The 17,649-nt window shown below is 42.0% G+C and overlaps 1 protein-coding gene across 1 annotated transcript in view; it reads right to left on the bottom strand.

Annotated features, from left to right (window-relative positions):
- The window catches only part of LOC135222035 (HEAT repeat-containing protein 3-like), a gene marked incomplete in the record, with an annotated part of 33,280 nt that extends 16,735 nt beyond the window's left edge, over window positions 1-16,545 (bottom strand). The window contains 1 exon segment of the mRNA XM_064260169.1: window positions 16,190-16,545. Coding sequence (XP_064116239.1) covers window positions 16,190-16,345 — 156 coding nt within the window.
- Between the last annotated feature and the right edge of the window lie 1,104 nt (window positions 16,546-17,649).

Genomic DNA, 17,649 nt, shown 5'->3' on the forward strand with positions numbered 1-17,649 from the left:
TGATTGAATATTACGATACTGTAAGAGTTTTAGATTAGAATTGCAGATTTCGACCATTTCGGACGAGTTAAATTTGACCGAATGTCGAAATTTTAATATATATATTTTTTCATATGCACATATTTCGAAGATGGAAAAAGCTACAACCTTCAATTATTTTTTATTGTATTCTTCATGAATTTGCGCACATTTTGATATATGAAACTCTATAAAAAGGCTAATATGAAAAGGAGCAAATATTAGGATAATGCCATGTACGTATTTCGGAGACTTGCGGCCGCGAATCGGCGCGCGGAGTGAAGGTAAATATATTTTTCAGAAATTCACCATAAATCACAATATTGTTTTAGAGACTTCAAATTTGTTTCAAAATGAAGAAAAATGACGGAATATTACTAGGCCGTAAGAGTTTTAGCTTACAATTGCGTTTTTCAACTATTTCGGTAGAGTCAAATTTGACCGAACGTGGTTTTTTTTCTATTTATCGTGATTTATATGCAAATATTTCGAAAAAAGAGAAAAGCTACAACCTTCAATCATTTTTAGTTGTATTCTACATGAAATTGCGCACATTTTCATATATAAAACTTTAAGTAACAGCTAATTTTAAATGGTGCAAACATTTCGACAATCGCACAAAAAAATTCTGATTTTTTCGGAAGAGTTACCGCGCGAACGTAATTTTTTTTTTTCATAAATTCACCATAAATCGAAATATTGTGCTAGAGACTTCCAAGTCGTTGCAAAATGAAGGTAAATGATTGAATATTACTAAAATATAAGAGTTTTAGCTTACAATAGCGTTTTTCGACCATTTTGGTAGAGTCAAAGTTGACCGAAAGTTGAAATTTTTGCACTTAACGTTATTTATATGAAAATATTCCAATACTGATAAAAGCTACAACCATGGGTTGTTTTTTGTTGTATTGTGCATGAAATTGCGCACAATTCCATATATAAAACTTTATGTAACGGCAAATTTAAAAGGGTGCAAACATTAGGACAATCGCACGAAAAAATTTATCGGAAGTTATCGCACGAACGTAAGGAAAAAGTTTTTTCATAAATTCACCATAAATCGAAATATTGTGCTAGAGACGTCCAATTTGTTGCAAAATGAAGGCAAATGATTGAATATTACTATAATATAAGAATTTTAGCTTACAATTGCGTTTCTCGACCATTTCTGTAGAGTCAAAGTTGACCGAAGGTTGAAATTTTTGCACTTATCGTTATTTATATGAAAATATTTCAAAATTGTTAAAAGCTACAATCATGAGTATTTTTTAGTTGTATTGTGCATGAAATTGCGCACATTTTCATATATAATACTTCATGTAAAGGATAATTTAAAATGGTGCAATAATTATGTCAAAGTGACGAAATAATTTCCGAGATGTGTCACTGATACTTTTTAGTGCGATAAGAAAGAAATTCGCGCTTGCGCGCCTGCGTAGCGATTGTAAACAAAACAACGCCTTGATCCGTGAACTCCCAGCATCCCCCAAGGCACGTGATACAAAAGTTTTCGGCTGGTAGGCCTATAAGTATTTTTCCGCGAATTTTTAAAAAAACTTTTTTGAGCCGACGTATGATACGTCCAATCGGCATACGGGAGACATTTTGACTCGACGTTTAATACGTCCAATCGGCGTAAGAGGGTTAACCAGTCGTCTAAGTAGAGGGAGATGTTGATTCCCTCTAGATGAAGCCATTTCGCTACATTCGCCATCAGGTTGGTGAAGACCTGAGGAGCTGTAGACAGGCTGAAACACAAGAGCCCTGAATTGAAAAATCTTGCCCCCTATCATGAACCGAAGATATTTTTTCGACGAGTGGTGAATGGGGACATGGAAATACGCGTCTTGTAAGTCCAGAGAGACCATCCAATCTCCTGGAAGTAGGGCTGACATCACCGAGGAGGACGTTTCCATTCGGAACTTCTTCTTTTCTACAAATCGGTTCAATGCGCTTACGTCCAGCACCGGTCTCCACCCCCCCGAAGCCTTTGTCACTAGGAAAAGGCGATTGTAAAATCCGGGGGAGTGTGGATCCTGCACCAGTTCGATGGCCTCCTTTTCCCACATTTGCTCCACCATTCGAAGGAGCGTATCTCTCATTATAGGATCTCTGTATCTTGCGGACAGTTCCCGAGGAGTAGAGGTTAGGGGAGGACTGTCTTTGAAGGGGATGATGTATCCCTTCCTTAGAACCGACACCGACCAGGAGTCGGCTCCTCTCAGCGCCCAGGCTCCTGCGTAGTTCAGGAGTCTGGCGCCTACTGGTGTTCGGAGGATTTGAGAGTCATTTTCCCTTCTTGAAGGGCCGGAAGGAAGACCTTCCTCTTTTATCTGAGCTCTTCTTTCTGGAGGGGGGACGAGCCGCTGCACCTCCACGAAAGGGCTGCTGAGGAGGAAGAGGGTCCTTCTTAAGAGTTGACACTATAGGACGATTCTTCTTCGATGTCTGCACAAGGAGGTCTTGTGTCGCCTTCTCAGTTAGTGAGCGTGAAATATCTTTCACCAGCTGAGAAGGGAACAGATGATCGGACAAAGGGGCAAACAGTAAAGCGGTTCTCTGACTCGGAGAAACAGTTTTAGACAAGAGAGAAGCATACACCGATCTCTTTTTTAGCAAGCCTGCTCCAAAAAGGGAGGAAACCTCCCCCGAGCCGTCTTGGACTGCCTTATCCATACATGCCAGGACGCTATGTAGAACTTCTGGGTTAAGAAATTCCGTGTCCTGAGACTTCTTAGCAAGTACTCCGAGAGACCAGTCTAGGAAATTGAACACCTCTAAAACGATGAAGAGTCCCTTAAGAAGGTGGTTCCACTCCGAAACGCTCCATGTCGATCTGGCCGATCCTAATGAGTGTCGTCTGGAAGCATCAACCAGATTTGAGAAGTCTGCGTCTGCTGATGCAGGGAGAGAAAGCCCCATGGCTTCTCCTGTCCCGTACCAAATGCCTCTCCTTCCAAGGAGTTTGGAAGGAGGCATGCAGAACACCGTTTTGCCCAACTCTTTCTTCTTGCCCATCCATGAATCTAGAGACTGGAGGGCTTTCTTCATAGAAATCGCTGGTTTCATTTTAAGAAAAGCAGAGGACTTTACGGTCGAAGAACTCGAGAGGAGCGAACGAGGAGAAGGAGGAGCAGCCGGGCTAAGAGAGTCTCCATACTCTTGAAGCAATAAGGAGGCTAACGTTTTGTAGTTAGACAGTCCCTCATTTGTAGGGGACTCGTCTTCTGACACCTCTTCTAATACACGATCGGAAGAGGGAGAACGATCCCGTTTGGAGGATGAGTCTTTCCAAGACCTCCTTCGATCCGAAGGGGAGGTGCTTCTGTCTGGGGAAGAATCACCAAAAACTCTCTCGGATGCTAGTCTCGTCGAACCTTGCCTCTTGGTTGGCTTCCGACTCTTGACTCCTGCCTCCTGAGGTGTCTAGAGGTTCCACGCCAACTATGGGTGACAATAGGGCTCTCTTTGCCCTCTTAACATCCGAAGGAGACTCCTCTGGAAGCGTTCCGGGCTCGAGTCCAGAGCCGGTGCTTTCCAACTCCTCTTCAATGGTTGCGAGCGATCAGAATCCCTCCAACCGCGTCTAGGAGACGAAGATTCATAAGATGAAAAACACTTACGCAGGAAGCTTTTACAATAGCGATCCCTGGCAGTCTGGGGTGTCACAGAGCCTGCCGAAGGGACACTTGATCGGTGGGGAATCTCCACAACCTCCTTATGGTTTTTGACATTCCTTCTCCTCTGGGCTTGGGAGCTTGGAAGAGGTCTAGACCTGAGAGCGTTGTGGAGCCGACCAGACGCCCCTCCACTACACTGGGGACACTCATATCACTGTCCACTGTATAATCACTAGCCTTACCTTGCAAAGCAGCCACTTTGTTTTCCATGATTTTGAAAGCGGCTTTTAGATCCGCAAGTTCCTTTGCCGAATCTGCAGGATCTGCAATGGGCGAAGAGGCTGAAAAGGAAGGAGAAGTGGCAATTCTTACAAGAGGGGAAGAAGTTCCCAAACTAGGAACTAGCTCATTAGATCTAGAACCACTCATACTTCTAGAGGAAGCTTTCCTCATTCTCTCTCTTTCTAACTTTTTCAAAAAAGTAGTTAGATTCTTCCACTCTTTCTCACTCAAATTCTCGCATTCCTTACATGTGTTAGTAAAAGAACATTCATACTCTCTGCAACCTTTACAAACGGTGTGAGGATCAACCGAAGCTTTCGACAACCTCACCTTACAGCCTACATTCACACAATATCATGTCACCATTCCGGCGTCAGACATTCTAAGAAAATTCCAAAGCAAGTCCACAAAAGCGTATGCCAATCCAACAATCCAGATACGTCACCAAAAGTCGGTCAAGAAGATCAATTGTCGATGAAAAAAGAAAATCCAGTCAAGAGGAACCAACAACAATGTTGATGGTCCGGGTGACAGAGGAAATCTGATTAGAAAACGGGAATGGTTCCTAGTCCTGCCACCCAGGGCAGGGCGGTAGATCACCTGACCTACCTGTAGCGTGTGCCGCGAAATTTGAATTTCTGTCGGGGACGACGGAGTCTATAGCTAAGTAAGCATATATCTGGCAGGGAAGTTGAATTTATAAAACTGAGCTTTTACAAGGGAAATAAATATCTAAATATGCACTGTGAAGCATAACATATACTAATACCTATCTATAAAACTATCAGTGATATAAAATTTCAAGATATACATACAGTATCAAATACCATATTGGATTTCATGTGTACTACACAAAATGAACACTGTTTAAAACTGTATGTACAAGCAACGCGCACTGTAACCATTACAATCCCTGACATACAAATAAAAATGACATGAATGAATCATGAAATTTAGGCTAGAAAGCACTAGGGCACTATCTGCTATTCAAGCATTTACTACAGTGGAAAAGGGACAACATACAGGTCCAGAAAAGAAATGAGAGGAAGTACAGTAAGTACTAGATTAAACAATGATCTTGTAATGGTTAACGGCGAGAAAACTCAATATCTACACAGTAATAGCTAGAGAGGTAAGGCAGAAACTTGAAGAATGGAAGTGGGAATGGGGGGTAAAGTAAAAGGCTCCACATATATGTTTTCTGTGAATCTCGTAATATCCTATTCCAAGAGCCATGGGTGTTCCTTCCTTAAGGTTAGGCAAAACCCCACACATTTTTCTGTTTTTCTTCACACCTGGTCTGTTATTTTTACATTTTCAATTTACAAAGCAGTACAATAAGTAAATGGAAGGGAATTACAAAAATCTACTCAAACACCTCTCATATGGCATGTTCTTATATTTAAGATAGGTTCTGAAAATATATAACAAATGAATCAGCTTAAACAAAATCAGTACTCTCTGAAAAATAAGAAAATAGTAACTAATTTGTATTTTTCATAACTATCAAACCTTCGGTCTTAACATTAGGATTTACTAGCGCCAAGCTGGAAACCGGTAGAATTAAAATTAAACTTGTGTGATCCAGGGACTATTGGCATCTACCAGGTCACGGGCCATGTATTACCCAGAATGCCCTCGGCGTCTTGTGACCCACCAGTTATATCTCTACCGCCTCTAAGATAGGACGTGTTTACTGTCTATCTGTTTAAATAAAAATACCAATTTCATTGAACAGTACACTGTTAAAAGCCAACCGAGTAGATGGCTGGATGTGTACAGTAGAATACTTGCAAGAAGTTGTGTTTTTCTAACTGTGCGTAAGCACACTTAAAAAAAATTCTTCAACTTTGGACTCAAGCCTACCTACAAGTGCATAAGGCCATTTCAAACTGTAACGGTTTAGTGACCAGTGCAACAAGATAAAAACAATGCAGTTGTATTCTTACCTAGCTTGAAGCATTATAAGTTACAGATCAAAATACAAGGATGCACCCTAACCTTAACCCCCTTGTTCTGACCTAACTTAGGGTTATTCTTACCTTAATCTTTGACCTAAGATGCTTTAGTCAGGTTAGCCAGGGGGTCTAGGGAGGGGGGGTAAGGATTAGACACTAGAGGGCCCCTTACACTGAACGATTGTTGTTATCGACACACACTATTCATTCTGAACAAAGATATTGTCCCGGGAAGACATGGTATAATCTCTAGAAGAGACGCGCGCGATAACGTTAGGAGCTGATGCTGCTGCCTATGTTGTGGCTAGAAAAACATAAAAGAAAGAAAAGACATGGCAGTTCTTTATACAACTCTTATGAATTTTACCCAGAATTCCCTACCTGCAAATGCAGAATTCATTCTGTGGTAGTCTAGCTCTACATAATAGTACATCTTTATATGCCAAAGCTTGTTGAGATATGATGTTATTATGATATAACAAAGTTTCATGTATACTTACCTGGCAGGTATATATATAGCTATATTCTCTGTTCGCACTGGCAGAATTTTCAAAACTCGCGGCAACCGCTAGATCACTGGTAGTTCAGGTGATCGCCACCCCGTTCCCGTGGCGCTGGTGCTCGGAATCATTCCCATTTTCGTCAGATTTTTCTCTGAACCCTGTCTCCTAAGGGGAGGTGGGTGGGAATTTAATTATATATAGCTGCCAGGTAAGTATACATGAAACTTTGTTATATCATAATAACATCATTTTCATGTATGACACTTACCTGGCAGGTATATATATAGCTGATTGACACATTTGGAGGTGGGTCAAAGACAGCAACATTGTAAGAGTTTTAAAATTTAAAATAAATTCCAAATACTCTTAGATTCCTTACCTGCTAAGGTAGCTGACTTCATAAATCCTGCCTCTTAGCCTGCTAAACCTTAGTAGCTCCCAACTAGGATATGACCTAATAGTTGATGAAGCTCAAAACAAGGGTCTGACAACTGGACGGGACCAATTCGTTGACAGGAAACCCTAGCCCTCTCTTACCACGGGCATTCATGCTAGGATAAGTTAGACCACCTGAACCACACACAAAGCTAACATAACACACTACACTTCATAGACTGAAGAGGAAATAACCCTCTCAGACAACCATAAAAACAACACCACTTAATTAAAATACCTAGCATGTTAGTAAGCTATGGGGTGGAAACTCCCTTGCCCAATACTGCTCCTGAGGATACATAAGGGCCCAAAGTTTGACAGTTGTCAAAGGTTGTTTTGACGTTTCTAAGGTAATGAGACGCAAACACTGAATTAGTCCTCCAAAACGTCGTTTCAATGATATCTTTGAGGGCCATATTCCTTTTAAATGCCAAGGAAGTAGCTACTGCTCTCACTTCGTGCGCCTTAACCTTAAGGATGCCGAAATTTTCTTCTTGGCATAACATATGTGATTCTTTAATCAGTTCCCTGAGGAAAAAGGCAATAGCATTTTTGGTCATTGCTCTGCTAGGGTCCTTCACAGAGCACCACAGTGATTCTGAAGTTCCTCTAATATTATTGGTTTTCTCTATATAATAGCACAAAGCCCTTACTGGACAGAGAACTCTCTCTTGTTCCTGTCCTACCAAATCTGAAAGACCCATAATCTCACAAGACCTTGGCCAGGGATGAGCTAGATTCTCGTTCTTGGCCAAGAAAACCTCCTGAAAAGAGCAAACTGCCTTGTCATGCTTCCAGCCAACATGTTTGCTAATTGCTTGCAGCTCACTAACCCTTTTAGCTGTGGCCAAGGCCACCAAAAAGATGGTCTTTTTCGAGATATCTCTAAACGAAGCTTGATCCATCGGTTCGAACTTATTAGTTCCTAAGAATTTCAGGACTACATCGAGATTCCAGGAAGGTGTTCTGTATCGGTGTTCCTTCCTTGTTCCAAAAGGACCTTATAGGTCTCTCAGATCGAGATTATTGGTAATATCTAAACCTCTGTGTCTAAATACTGAGGCCAACATACTACGATATCCTTTAATTGTCTGAGTTGACAACCCTACTTCCTTCTTTAAATATAAAAGGAAGTCGGCAATTTGGGTCACAGAGGTACTGGATGAAGAAATCTTCCGACTCTTGCACCACTTACGAAAGATTTCCCACTTCGCCTGGTACACCTTAATAGTCGAGGCTCTTCTTGCTCCGGCCACAGCTCTGGCCGCCTCTCTAGAAAACCCCCTCGCTCTGACAAGTCTTTCGATAGTCTGAAAGCAGTCAGACCCAGAGCGAGGGTGTTCTTGTGGTACCTGTTGAAGTGAGGCTGTTTGAGTAGATCTACTCTTGCTGGAAGTGTTCTTGGTACATCTACTGTCCATTCCAGTACCTCTGTGAACCAATCTCGGGCCGGCCAGTAGGGAGCTATGAAAGTCATTCTCGTCCCTTGACTCTCCCTGAATTTCTTCAAAACCTTTCCTAATATCTTGAACGGGGGAAAGGCGTACACGTCTAGCCCCGTCCAATCTAGAAGAAAGGCGTCTACTGCGACTGCTTGACGGTCTGGGACTGGAGAGCAATAAGTCGTCAATCTCTTTGTCATTGCGGTCGCAAACAAGTCCACCACTGGACGACCCCATAATTTCCACAGACTCTGGCATACTTCTAGATGAAGAGTCCATTCTGTAGACAGAAGTTGACCTTCCCTGCTCAACAGGTCCGCTCTCACATTCTTCTCCCCTTGAATGAACCTGGTGAGAAGGGTTACGTTTTCCTTCTCTGCCCATAGAAGGACCTCCTCCGCCAACTTGCAAAGAGAGACTGAATGCGTTCCCTCCTTGCTTGCGGATGTACGCCAGAGCTGTGGTATTGTCCGCGTTGACCTGCACCGCCTTGTTGCGGATCACCGCGTTGAACTCTTTCAAAGCCAAGAAAATCGCCATCAGTTCCTTCCTGTTTATATGCCAAGACGCTTCCTCCTTGCTCCAGCGACCTGACACTTCTTGAGGGCCGAGAGTCGCTCCCCAGCCTGCGTTCCGACGCGTCTGAAAACAATACAAGGTCTGGGTTCTTCTGCTGGAGCGACGCTCCCTCCGCTAACTTCCCCGGAGTTAGCCACCAAAGTAATTCCTCTTTGATCTTGCGAGGAATTCGAAACAAGAAGGAATCCGGTTGTGATTTTCTTGGCCAGACTTGGTTCAAAAATATTTGCAAGGGTCTCATGTGAAGCCTTCCTAGAGAAACGAACCGTTCCAGTGACGAGAGAGTCCCCAGTAAGCTCATCCACTCTCGTGCAGAACATTGTTCTTTCTCTAGAAAGGCTTGTACTTTCCGGATGCATTGAGCTTGCCTGTCGGGAGATGGAAAAGCCCGAAAAGTCGCTGAGGAAATCAGAATCCCCAAATAAACTAGCTCCTGATTGGGGATCAGATTCGACTTTTCTAAGTTCACCATCAGCCCTAATTCGTTCGTTAATGCCAACGTCATTTCTAAGTCCTCCAGACATTGTCTTCTTGATTGGGCTCTTATGAGCCAATCGTCTAGGTATAGAGACACTCTTATCCCTAGAATATGTAGCCACTTCGCCACGCTTGACATCACTCTTGTAAAAACTTGTGGGGCTGTGCACAGTCCGAAGCAGAGGGCTTTGAACTGAAAGACCCTGTTCTGGATCACAAATCTTAAGTACTTCCTGGATCCTGCATGAATTGGGATATGAAAATATGCGTCTTGAAGGTCCAGGGTAACCATCCAGTCCCCTGGACGCACCGCTGCCAGTACTGAATCGGTCGTCTCCATAGTAAATTTTGTCTTCTCCACAAATAAGTTGAGTTGACTTCCGTCCAGTACTGGTCTCCATCCCCCCGAGGATTTCGCTACTAAGAAAAGCCGGTTGTAAAATCCCGGGGATAAGTGATCCAGAACAGGTTCTATTGCTCCTTTCCTGAGCATAGAAAGTACTTGCTCTTGCAGTGCTTCTTGTTTCCCTGGATCGCTGTAGTGAGCTCCAAGCTTTCTTGGCGATGTCGAAAGAGGTGGTTTCTTCAGAAAAGGGATCTTGTAACCTTCCTTGGCTACCGTGACGACCCAAGGATCTGCTCCCTTTTCTTGCCAAATCTCCCAAAACTTCTGGAGTCTGGCCCCAACTGATGTCTGAAGGACTTGTTCTTCATTGTTTATTACTGGGTTTCGAACCCCTCTTGGGAGGAGCTCTTCTTCCTCTGAAGGAAGGACGAGAAAAGGACTGTCTTGACTCCTTAGGTGTCTTCTTAACCACTTTGGTGGGTAAAAATTTCCTTACCGAAGACGTTAAAAGATCCTGCGTCGCTTTCTGAGTCAGGGAAAGCGAAATATCCTTGATAAGATCCGAAGGAAATAACTGATCCGAGAGTGGGGAAAAAACCAATTCGGATTTCTGAGCGTTAGAAACGCCCTTTGCAGCAAAAGAGCACAGGAGTGTCCTCTTCTTTAAAACTCCTGCGGTGAAAAGCGATGCTAACTCATTCGCCCCATCCCTTAGGGCTTTGTCCATGCAGGACATAATACTGCTTGGAAGTTGCGAAGAAGTTGATTCCTTATCTTCCAAGGTTCGTCCCAGAGCCCCCAAGGACCAATCAAGAAAATTAAAAACCTCGAATGTCCGGAAAATACCTTTCAAGAGATGATCTAACTCTGATGACGTCCACCAAACTTTAGCCGAATTCAAAGCATGTCTGCGGGAACTGTCAACAATGTTGGAAAAATCCCCCTGGGAGGAGGCAGGAACTCCCAGGCCCAGACTTTCCCCCGTCGCATACCAGATTCCGGACTTCGATGCTAATTTGGCTGGAGGGAAGGAGAAAGAAGTCTTGCCCGCTTCCCTCTTTTCTTTCAACCACGTATCGATCCTTTGAAGAGCCTTCTTTGCTGTATTGAAAGCTTCATCTTCAAAAAACGATGACTTCTTTGGTGTTTTATTCTTGGAGAATTGAGAAAGGGTGACATCGGAGCTGAAGGCTGAAATTCCCCTTCAAAAATTGACAGAAGGCAATCAGTTAACTTCTTGTAGTCTGAAGAAGGTGCTTCACCATTCTTTTCTTCTTCAGACGCTAAGTCTTCCATCTCCTCTTCTGCCAAGAAGAAACATCTTGTAATCCAAGGTCTTGCTGCTGAACATCTTCTCTAACCTCACGGGAAGAAGGGTTAAACCTCCTGCCGCCTGCGTCTGCGTCCTTCTGAGATACGTCCACCAAACGTGAATCCGCTCCATAATTGCGTCCTGTCCGCCTGAGAGTCCGTCCGACTTAGCCGGTAACTTGCGTCCTACACGAGAATCCGAAGTGCGATGAGGAGGAGGCAAACAATCATGCGTCCTTTTGGAGGACTTGACGGGGAGAGAAACGTCCTTACGTCTCGTAGGAGGATGTTCCGTTGCTTCCCACGATTTAACTAGATCGACTAACCTTCCTTGCATCTCTTTAAGAAAGTCCTTAGTCTCTGTTTCCTGACGGGATGCCTGAGCATGCGGGGAACGAAGACGAGAAGTATTGCTACGACGAGAAACTCGAACCTGAGGTCTACGAGAAGGAGAAGATACAGGAGAAACTGCCCAGGATGCAGAAGGAGGGCTCCTATCAGGCGAACCGCCGTCTAAATGGAGTCTTGCGTCCTGCCTTGAACGAAAAGTTCTCCTCCTTTTAACCGGAATCACGTCCTCATCGTCACTAGATGAGAAAATCTCGGGGCTACTCCACCGCTCTTGAGCGTCAAGTTCATCCTGAGATGATGTAAGTCTATGCGTCCTCTTCACCGGACGCGATTCTTCTGCATAGCGTCGATACCTGCCTGACGCAGAACTATCGGTAGAAGAAAAACACTTCCCAGTGTCACCTTTTCTATGGCGCACTGCTGCAGCCTGGGACGCAACAGGACTGCCTGAAGGGACGACTGATCGTAAGGGAACCCCTCTCGCCTCCCTTCGACTGTCGACATGCCTTCTCCCTTGGGTCTGGGAGCTTGGCAGAGGCCTAGGTCTAGGAGCACGAGAGAGATGATCAGCCGCCCCCTCCACTACACTGACACTCTCAAAAGCACCCACTTTGTCTGTAAGACGCTGAATCTTATCGCCCATTGACGCAAGGGCGGCAAACACTTTCACATAATTAGGATCCTCAGAAACAGCAGCAGGCGCAGGAGAAACCTGAGGAGAAGGATCTACAACTTCTACTTGGGAAGGAGGAGGAGAAATAACAGAAGCATTCAAGGCCTTACTAGAAGAGCCTGACCTCTCACTCCGAGACACCGATCTCCTTACTCTATCCTTTTCTAGTCTCTCAACATATTTAGTGAAAGTCTTCCATTCCTTCTCATTTAAACTTTCACACTCCATTACATCTATTATCCCAGTACACACACCCTCTCTACACTTCTTACATACTGTGTGAGGGTCTACCGAGGCTTTCGGCAGTCTCACCTTGCACCCTTCTTTCACACACACTCTAAATACTAAACCAGAATCAGACATTATAAGAAATTCCAAACGCGATTGCCAATCCAACTTTCCAATACGATACCCAATAAATCCATCAAAATACAACGAAAGTCAGCTAACGAGTTCGAAATTCTAGCAGGGAACCCACAACGATGTTGCCGGTTCGGCTGGCAGAAAAAATCTGACGAAAATGGGAATGATTCCGAGCACCAGCGCCACGGGAACGGGGTGGCGATCACCTGAACTACCAGTGATCTAGCGGTTGCCGCGAGTTTTGAAAATTCTGCCAGTGCGAACAGAGAATATAGCTATATATATACCTGCCAGGTAAGTGTCATACATGAAAACTAAAGATCTTGACTGAAGACATCGGCAGACAAAAACATACATTGCACGACCTGTGTATCACAGACAAATTACAATATAGCAACCTGGTCATGACAGATTCCCGCTGAGATCACTCCCACCAGGAAACTATGCCCACTTCTGCATTCAGACAAGCCCATACACAATGCATTTACAAATGATATAGACAATCATTCAGTGTATGGGGCCTTTAGATAGCCTAGCCCTATATTAGGGAAGGTAAGGTTAAATTTGGAAAGTTAACTTTAGGATACCTCTGCATTTTCCTTTATATGGCTTATAGGTATGGTGTTCTCAGTTGGCTTAGGTTGGTTGCAGGGTTCAGATGGGTGAGAAACCTAACCCAACACTACCTATAAGGTAAGGTAGGTTACGTTTGTTTAAGGAAAGTAAGGTTATGATGGACCACAGTACCTGGGACTTTTCCCTCCCCATTAAAAACCCCCCCTTAGGAGTACTAATTTTAGTATTACCAAGGTAGTACCTAACAGAAAATTTTTAGTAGGTAGGCTCGGTACCTAAGGCCCACCTACTAAGGAAGGGATGGGAAATTGGGAATGGATGTTAAAAGAAAATATGGTACATCTCAGCAACAGTGTACAGCTAGGCAGTGCCTATGCGCTAGATTTTCGAATCAAGTCTAGGGTAGTAGCTGTCTACTACGTACGTAGCCTAGTAGCTACCTGGTAGTAGCTATAGTTCAACAGATCTAAACTGAGAGAGTTTTCTTCTTTGGGTAAGAATCCTGTTGCCACATCTACAAATATCCAGTTTTGAATACTTTACTTTATAACACATGAATCAATAAATGGGTAGTTAAAGTTTTTAGCATGTTTTGCTGAACTTAGGCGTTCACATATTGTGACTATAATTTTGTTTGTAAATAAAATGAGAACTAGCATTTATAAACGTGACAGATGTTTCGAAAGACCCTGCCACTCTTCCTGTTACCTTCGACAGGCAATATGCAGGTGGGCCAAGCCTATTAAATCATGAAGTTTAAAGGATTTATCTCTTAAGGTACCCTTTGGATAAGCCCCACCATCTGGTCTAGCTGAGAACTCTAGCGCCAAAAAGAATGACTTCTTGCTTTAGGTTACCGGAGCAATAGTTAGTCCATAGTGAAATTAATTCATTCTTACAGAAAGCACGCTGTGAAATGGGCAAATGCAAGTAAGCATTCCGAAAACTTGCAAACAGACGATGCTGCAAAGGATATCTGTTATTGAACTAAAATCATCTGACGATGAAGATTCTTCGTTATGTACATTTGGTGTAGAATCATATTATTACAATTCCTGTGATAATTATTATAAATAAATTATTTCTCTCCCAATGATGAGTTTATGTGCAACCACCTTATAAAAAGTAAAAATTGTTACACGCATTAGATTTATGAGTTATAACACGGTCCAGACCGAGTTATAATAAATCTTTATTTACTTTAATATGTTTTCATATCTGTATGTCATATATTTTTCAGAAGAAAATGTCATAAGAAATAATGAATGGTAATGACAGAATTTTTTTCATTTTAAATGAGAAATATTTTCAAATAAAATGCTAATACCTATATGCAAAACTTAAAAGGTACCTATAAAGTATAAAACCATAAAATGAATATTACAGCCTTAAAAGAGAATAAGGCAGAAAATTGTGGTTTTGAAGACAAAATATACTATGAAATAGGAAATGAAACTTAGGTACATCATAACTTGATGAATGAACATGAAGGGAAAACCCAAAATGATGAGCAATGAAATGCAAAATATTACAAATTTGTTTAGGAAATGGATAGGCTAGTTAGTATGGCAGATGGAAAATTCAAATAATAAAAAAAAGTAATCTATTAACAAGATTATAAGAAAACGTCAAAAGACATAGGCTACATACTTAATGGTAATTACCGATTTTTATTATTTTTAATGAAAAAGATAATCAAATAAAATAGGCACAGGATATAGGTACGGCAGCCGTATCCCGATCGTGGTAGATATTGGTACGGCAGTGAATTGCGCATGCGTCAAATTCAGACTTCCTGCCGTACAAATAATATAGTGCGGTGAGGGTACGGCAGATTCTGTCATTGGCGCCGTATTTGCGGTCTTGACTTGCTGTAGATACGGCAGTTAGCTGTATCCGTTTACCAGTTTGCTAATCATACTGTATTATGTAAACCAGAGCTCGGCTTCTAGGTGGGACAGTCACGCTTTTTGAACATCTGTCCCCCTTTTTTCAGTTAGCAAAATGTTCCTCCCCCTTGTTTTTGTTTGTTTAGCTTTTGTGAATTGTGTCCCGCTTTTTGGTACTACAAAAACAACACTATCCAGATTTTAATGGAATAATGCTAAAATTTGGTTTAACTTTGCCATTTCACTACCTGGTAAATTCTATTGTCTTCTCCGACAGCTGCAATATACCCAATGAAGTGAATTAAAAGAATATTGTAAAGTATATAACGGCCCTTGCAGCTGCCGATGTCGGGCAGAATAAAGGGCCGAGAAAGTCACCAAAGGTACGATGGCAGTGTATATATTTATATATAATCCTCTTTGAATCTCCTCTTCGGAATTCTTTTCAGGGCCGATTCGATCGTTCGTGACCTACGTATATACCATGAATTACCCAATTTTTGAAAGTTTAAGTCTTCATAGATGTCTATGGCTTTCTTCAGCTCGTTAAAGCCTGAAAACATCTGTTTTTCGGCGAAAACTAATGTATTATTCCGCGGTTCATGCTGTTCCGTCACCATTTTTCTTGCTGTCACTGATATGCCCAAAGACTGTGTATATACTTCAGTATATAGTCTTTGGATATGCGTGAGGCGGTAAACAAGGGTTAGCGCATGCGCAATTCACTGCCGTACCAATATCTACCGAGATCGGGGTACGGCTGCCGTACCAATATCCAGTTCGAATAAAATATGTACCTAGGTATGCAAAATTTAAGGGTAGCCCTATAGCCTAAGTCATAATAAATATATCAATAAATAGGCTAGTCCCAAAAGTAATAATCAAATAGAATGGGGATCGAGTTTAGGGATTTGGCTTTATACCTACGGTCCGTTTCATTATGTACTGTCCCAAATACCTAGTACTGCCTCGATGGGAGATCGCTGAGGACTCAAGAAGGGGACGACTTAAGGGTTGAGAGCGGATTACTTCTGTAGAAATACCTAAGAGAGAACTGACAATAGGGTTTTTCTCAAGGAGGTAAACAATCTATCAGTTTGGATCTGTCGAACTACAACCTTGTACTAGGTAGGTACCTACCTAGGTACAGTTACCAACCTACCTAGGTAGGCTAGGTACCTAGGGCTAGGTATGCGCCCATCATAAAAACTCAAATTTCAAGTTGCGGTACAAAAGTAAAATTATACACAGATTTAACTTCAAAGGTCATGTCTCCTTCCAAAGCCCCGTTTTCTATCAATTAACAGCTGAATGAAATGGCGAGGCCTACCTAGGCTAGGTAGACGAAAACTGGCGGCAGACTCACCCTCTCACCGATGATCTTCAAGCCGCCAGGGGTAATGTCACCAGAATCCTCCTCATTTGCACCAACCGCCACCACATTGTCACTTGCAACAGCTTCGGATAACCCTAAGGGATTAAATCGCGCATTGCGTTGCCTCCTCTGTTTGACTTTGCCCATTTTAACTTTAGAAAATTAGAAAACACAGAAACACTCAACGCCACCTTCGGTACTCATGTCAACACACGGAGGCGGCCATTAACCTAAGCTACACGAGTGGAGTCAGTCAGAGTGTATTACATCTTTCACCCGTTCCTTATGTATGTTATATTTATACTATATATTATGAAATAAAAATAACTATCACTTGAACTTTCCTCTATTTTTGCATGTATACCGAGAATTTACAGAAATTAGAATAATGTATAAAGTTAGAATGTAGACGCAAATAGCTCCCTTGAAGTGAATTATTATTACCTTTGTAGCGACTCCATCTCTTGATTGATTTAGGTCTCGAGCATCATAAAAACTGATTTTACCGTATCATCATATCAATTCTTTCCGTCGACATATTCTTAATAATTTCTGCACGTTCAACGAAACCATTCTATGAAGGCTTTTACTTCTCCAACCTTTATTTCTCGCATTCGCAAATTATAATTGGATCATGTCCTTGCAATTCTTTATGGAAAGAAAAGGGATTAAGAAGAAGACAGTTGAGTCGACTGCTATCCCCTACCAGAAAACTGGGAGAATATATAAGGATAGCCCTCAAAATTAAGAATGTTCTTAACCTGGAAAGCGATGGATGTCAAAGCTAAGTAGCACGTCTCTTCTTCAGTTATAAAGAAGAAGAATTGAAAGGGAGTTGGGTTAAAAGTAAAATAGTAGGCCCTATTGTCTAATTTAGAAATATCTGTAATGTTTCGGGGTTAATTTTGTGGCAAAAAAAGGGAAAATAGAGTTGAACTGAAATAAACATTTTGAAGTATCATAACGTAAAGTTGAACTAAATAATGAGTAGAGCAAACAATTAAGGGAAAAAGCTTTGCCCCTCATAAACAATGTAGTGTGCCCGCAACTGTGTTTGTGGAGTAAGCGCTTAGGAACCAGAAAATTGAGAAAGGACCTGTCTTCACAGTGTCTAAAATTATGGAAAAGCCGTTGCTTAATACAATGGTCCTCAGTCATTATGTTAAGGAGAAACACGAGGATGGGTGATTTCTGTGAAAACATTAAAAGTCAAGGCAAGAATAACTATAAAACTGAAAAAAACATTATATTTCTCTCAGAGAAGTGAGGATTTTGAATTTCCAGAATACTTGAAGAAAAGTTGGATTTTATTATAAAAACGAGATAATTCCTAATAGGAAAGCAGTAAAAAAAGTCTGTTTTACACGTTAGTCGATGTAGATTTATTACAAAAACTGGAAGATACCCTATAATATAATTCCTGCAAGAATGAGTATCTTCTTAGTTCTGTG

Source organism: Macrobrachium nipponense, chromosome 20, assembly GCF_015104395.2.
Source record: "Macrobrachium nipponense isolate FS-2020 chromosome 20, ASM1510439v2, whole genome shotgun sequence".
Lineage (NCBI taxonomy): Eukaryota > Metazoa > Arthropoda > Malacostraca > Decapoda > Palaemonidae > Macrobrachium > Macrobrachium nipponense.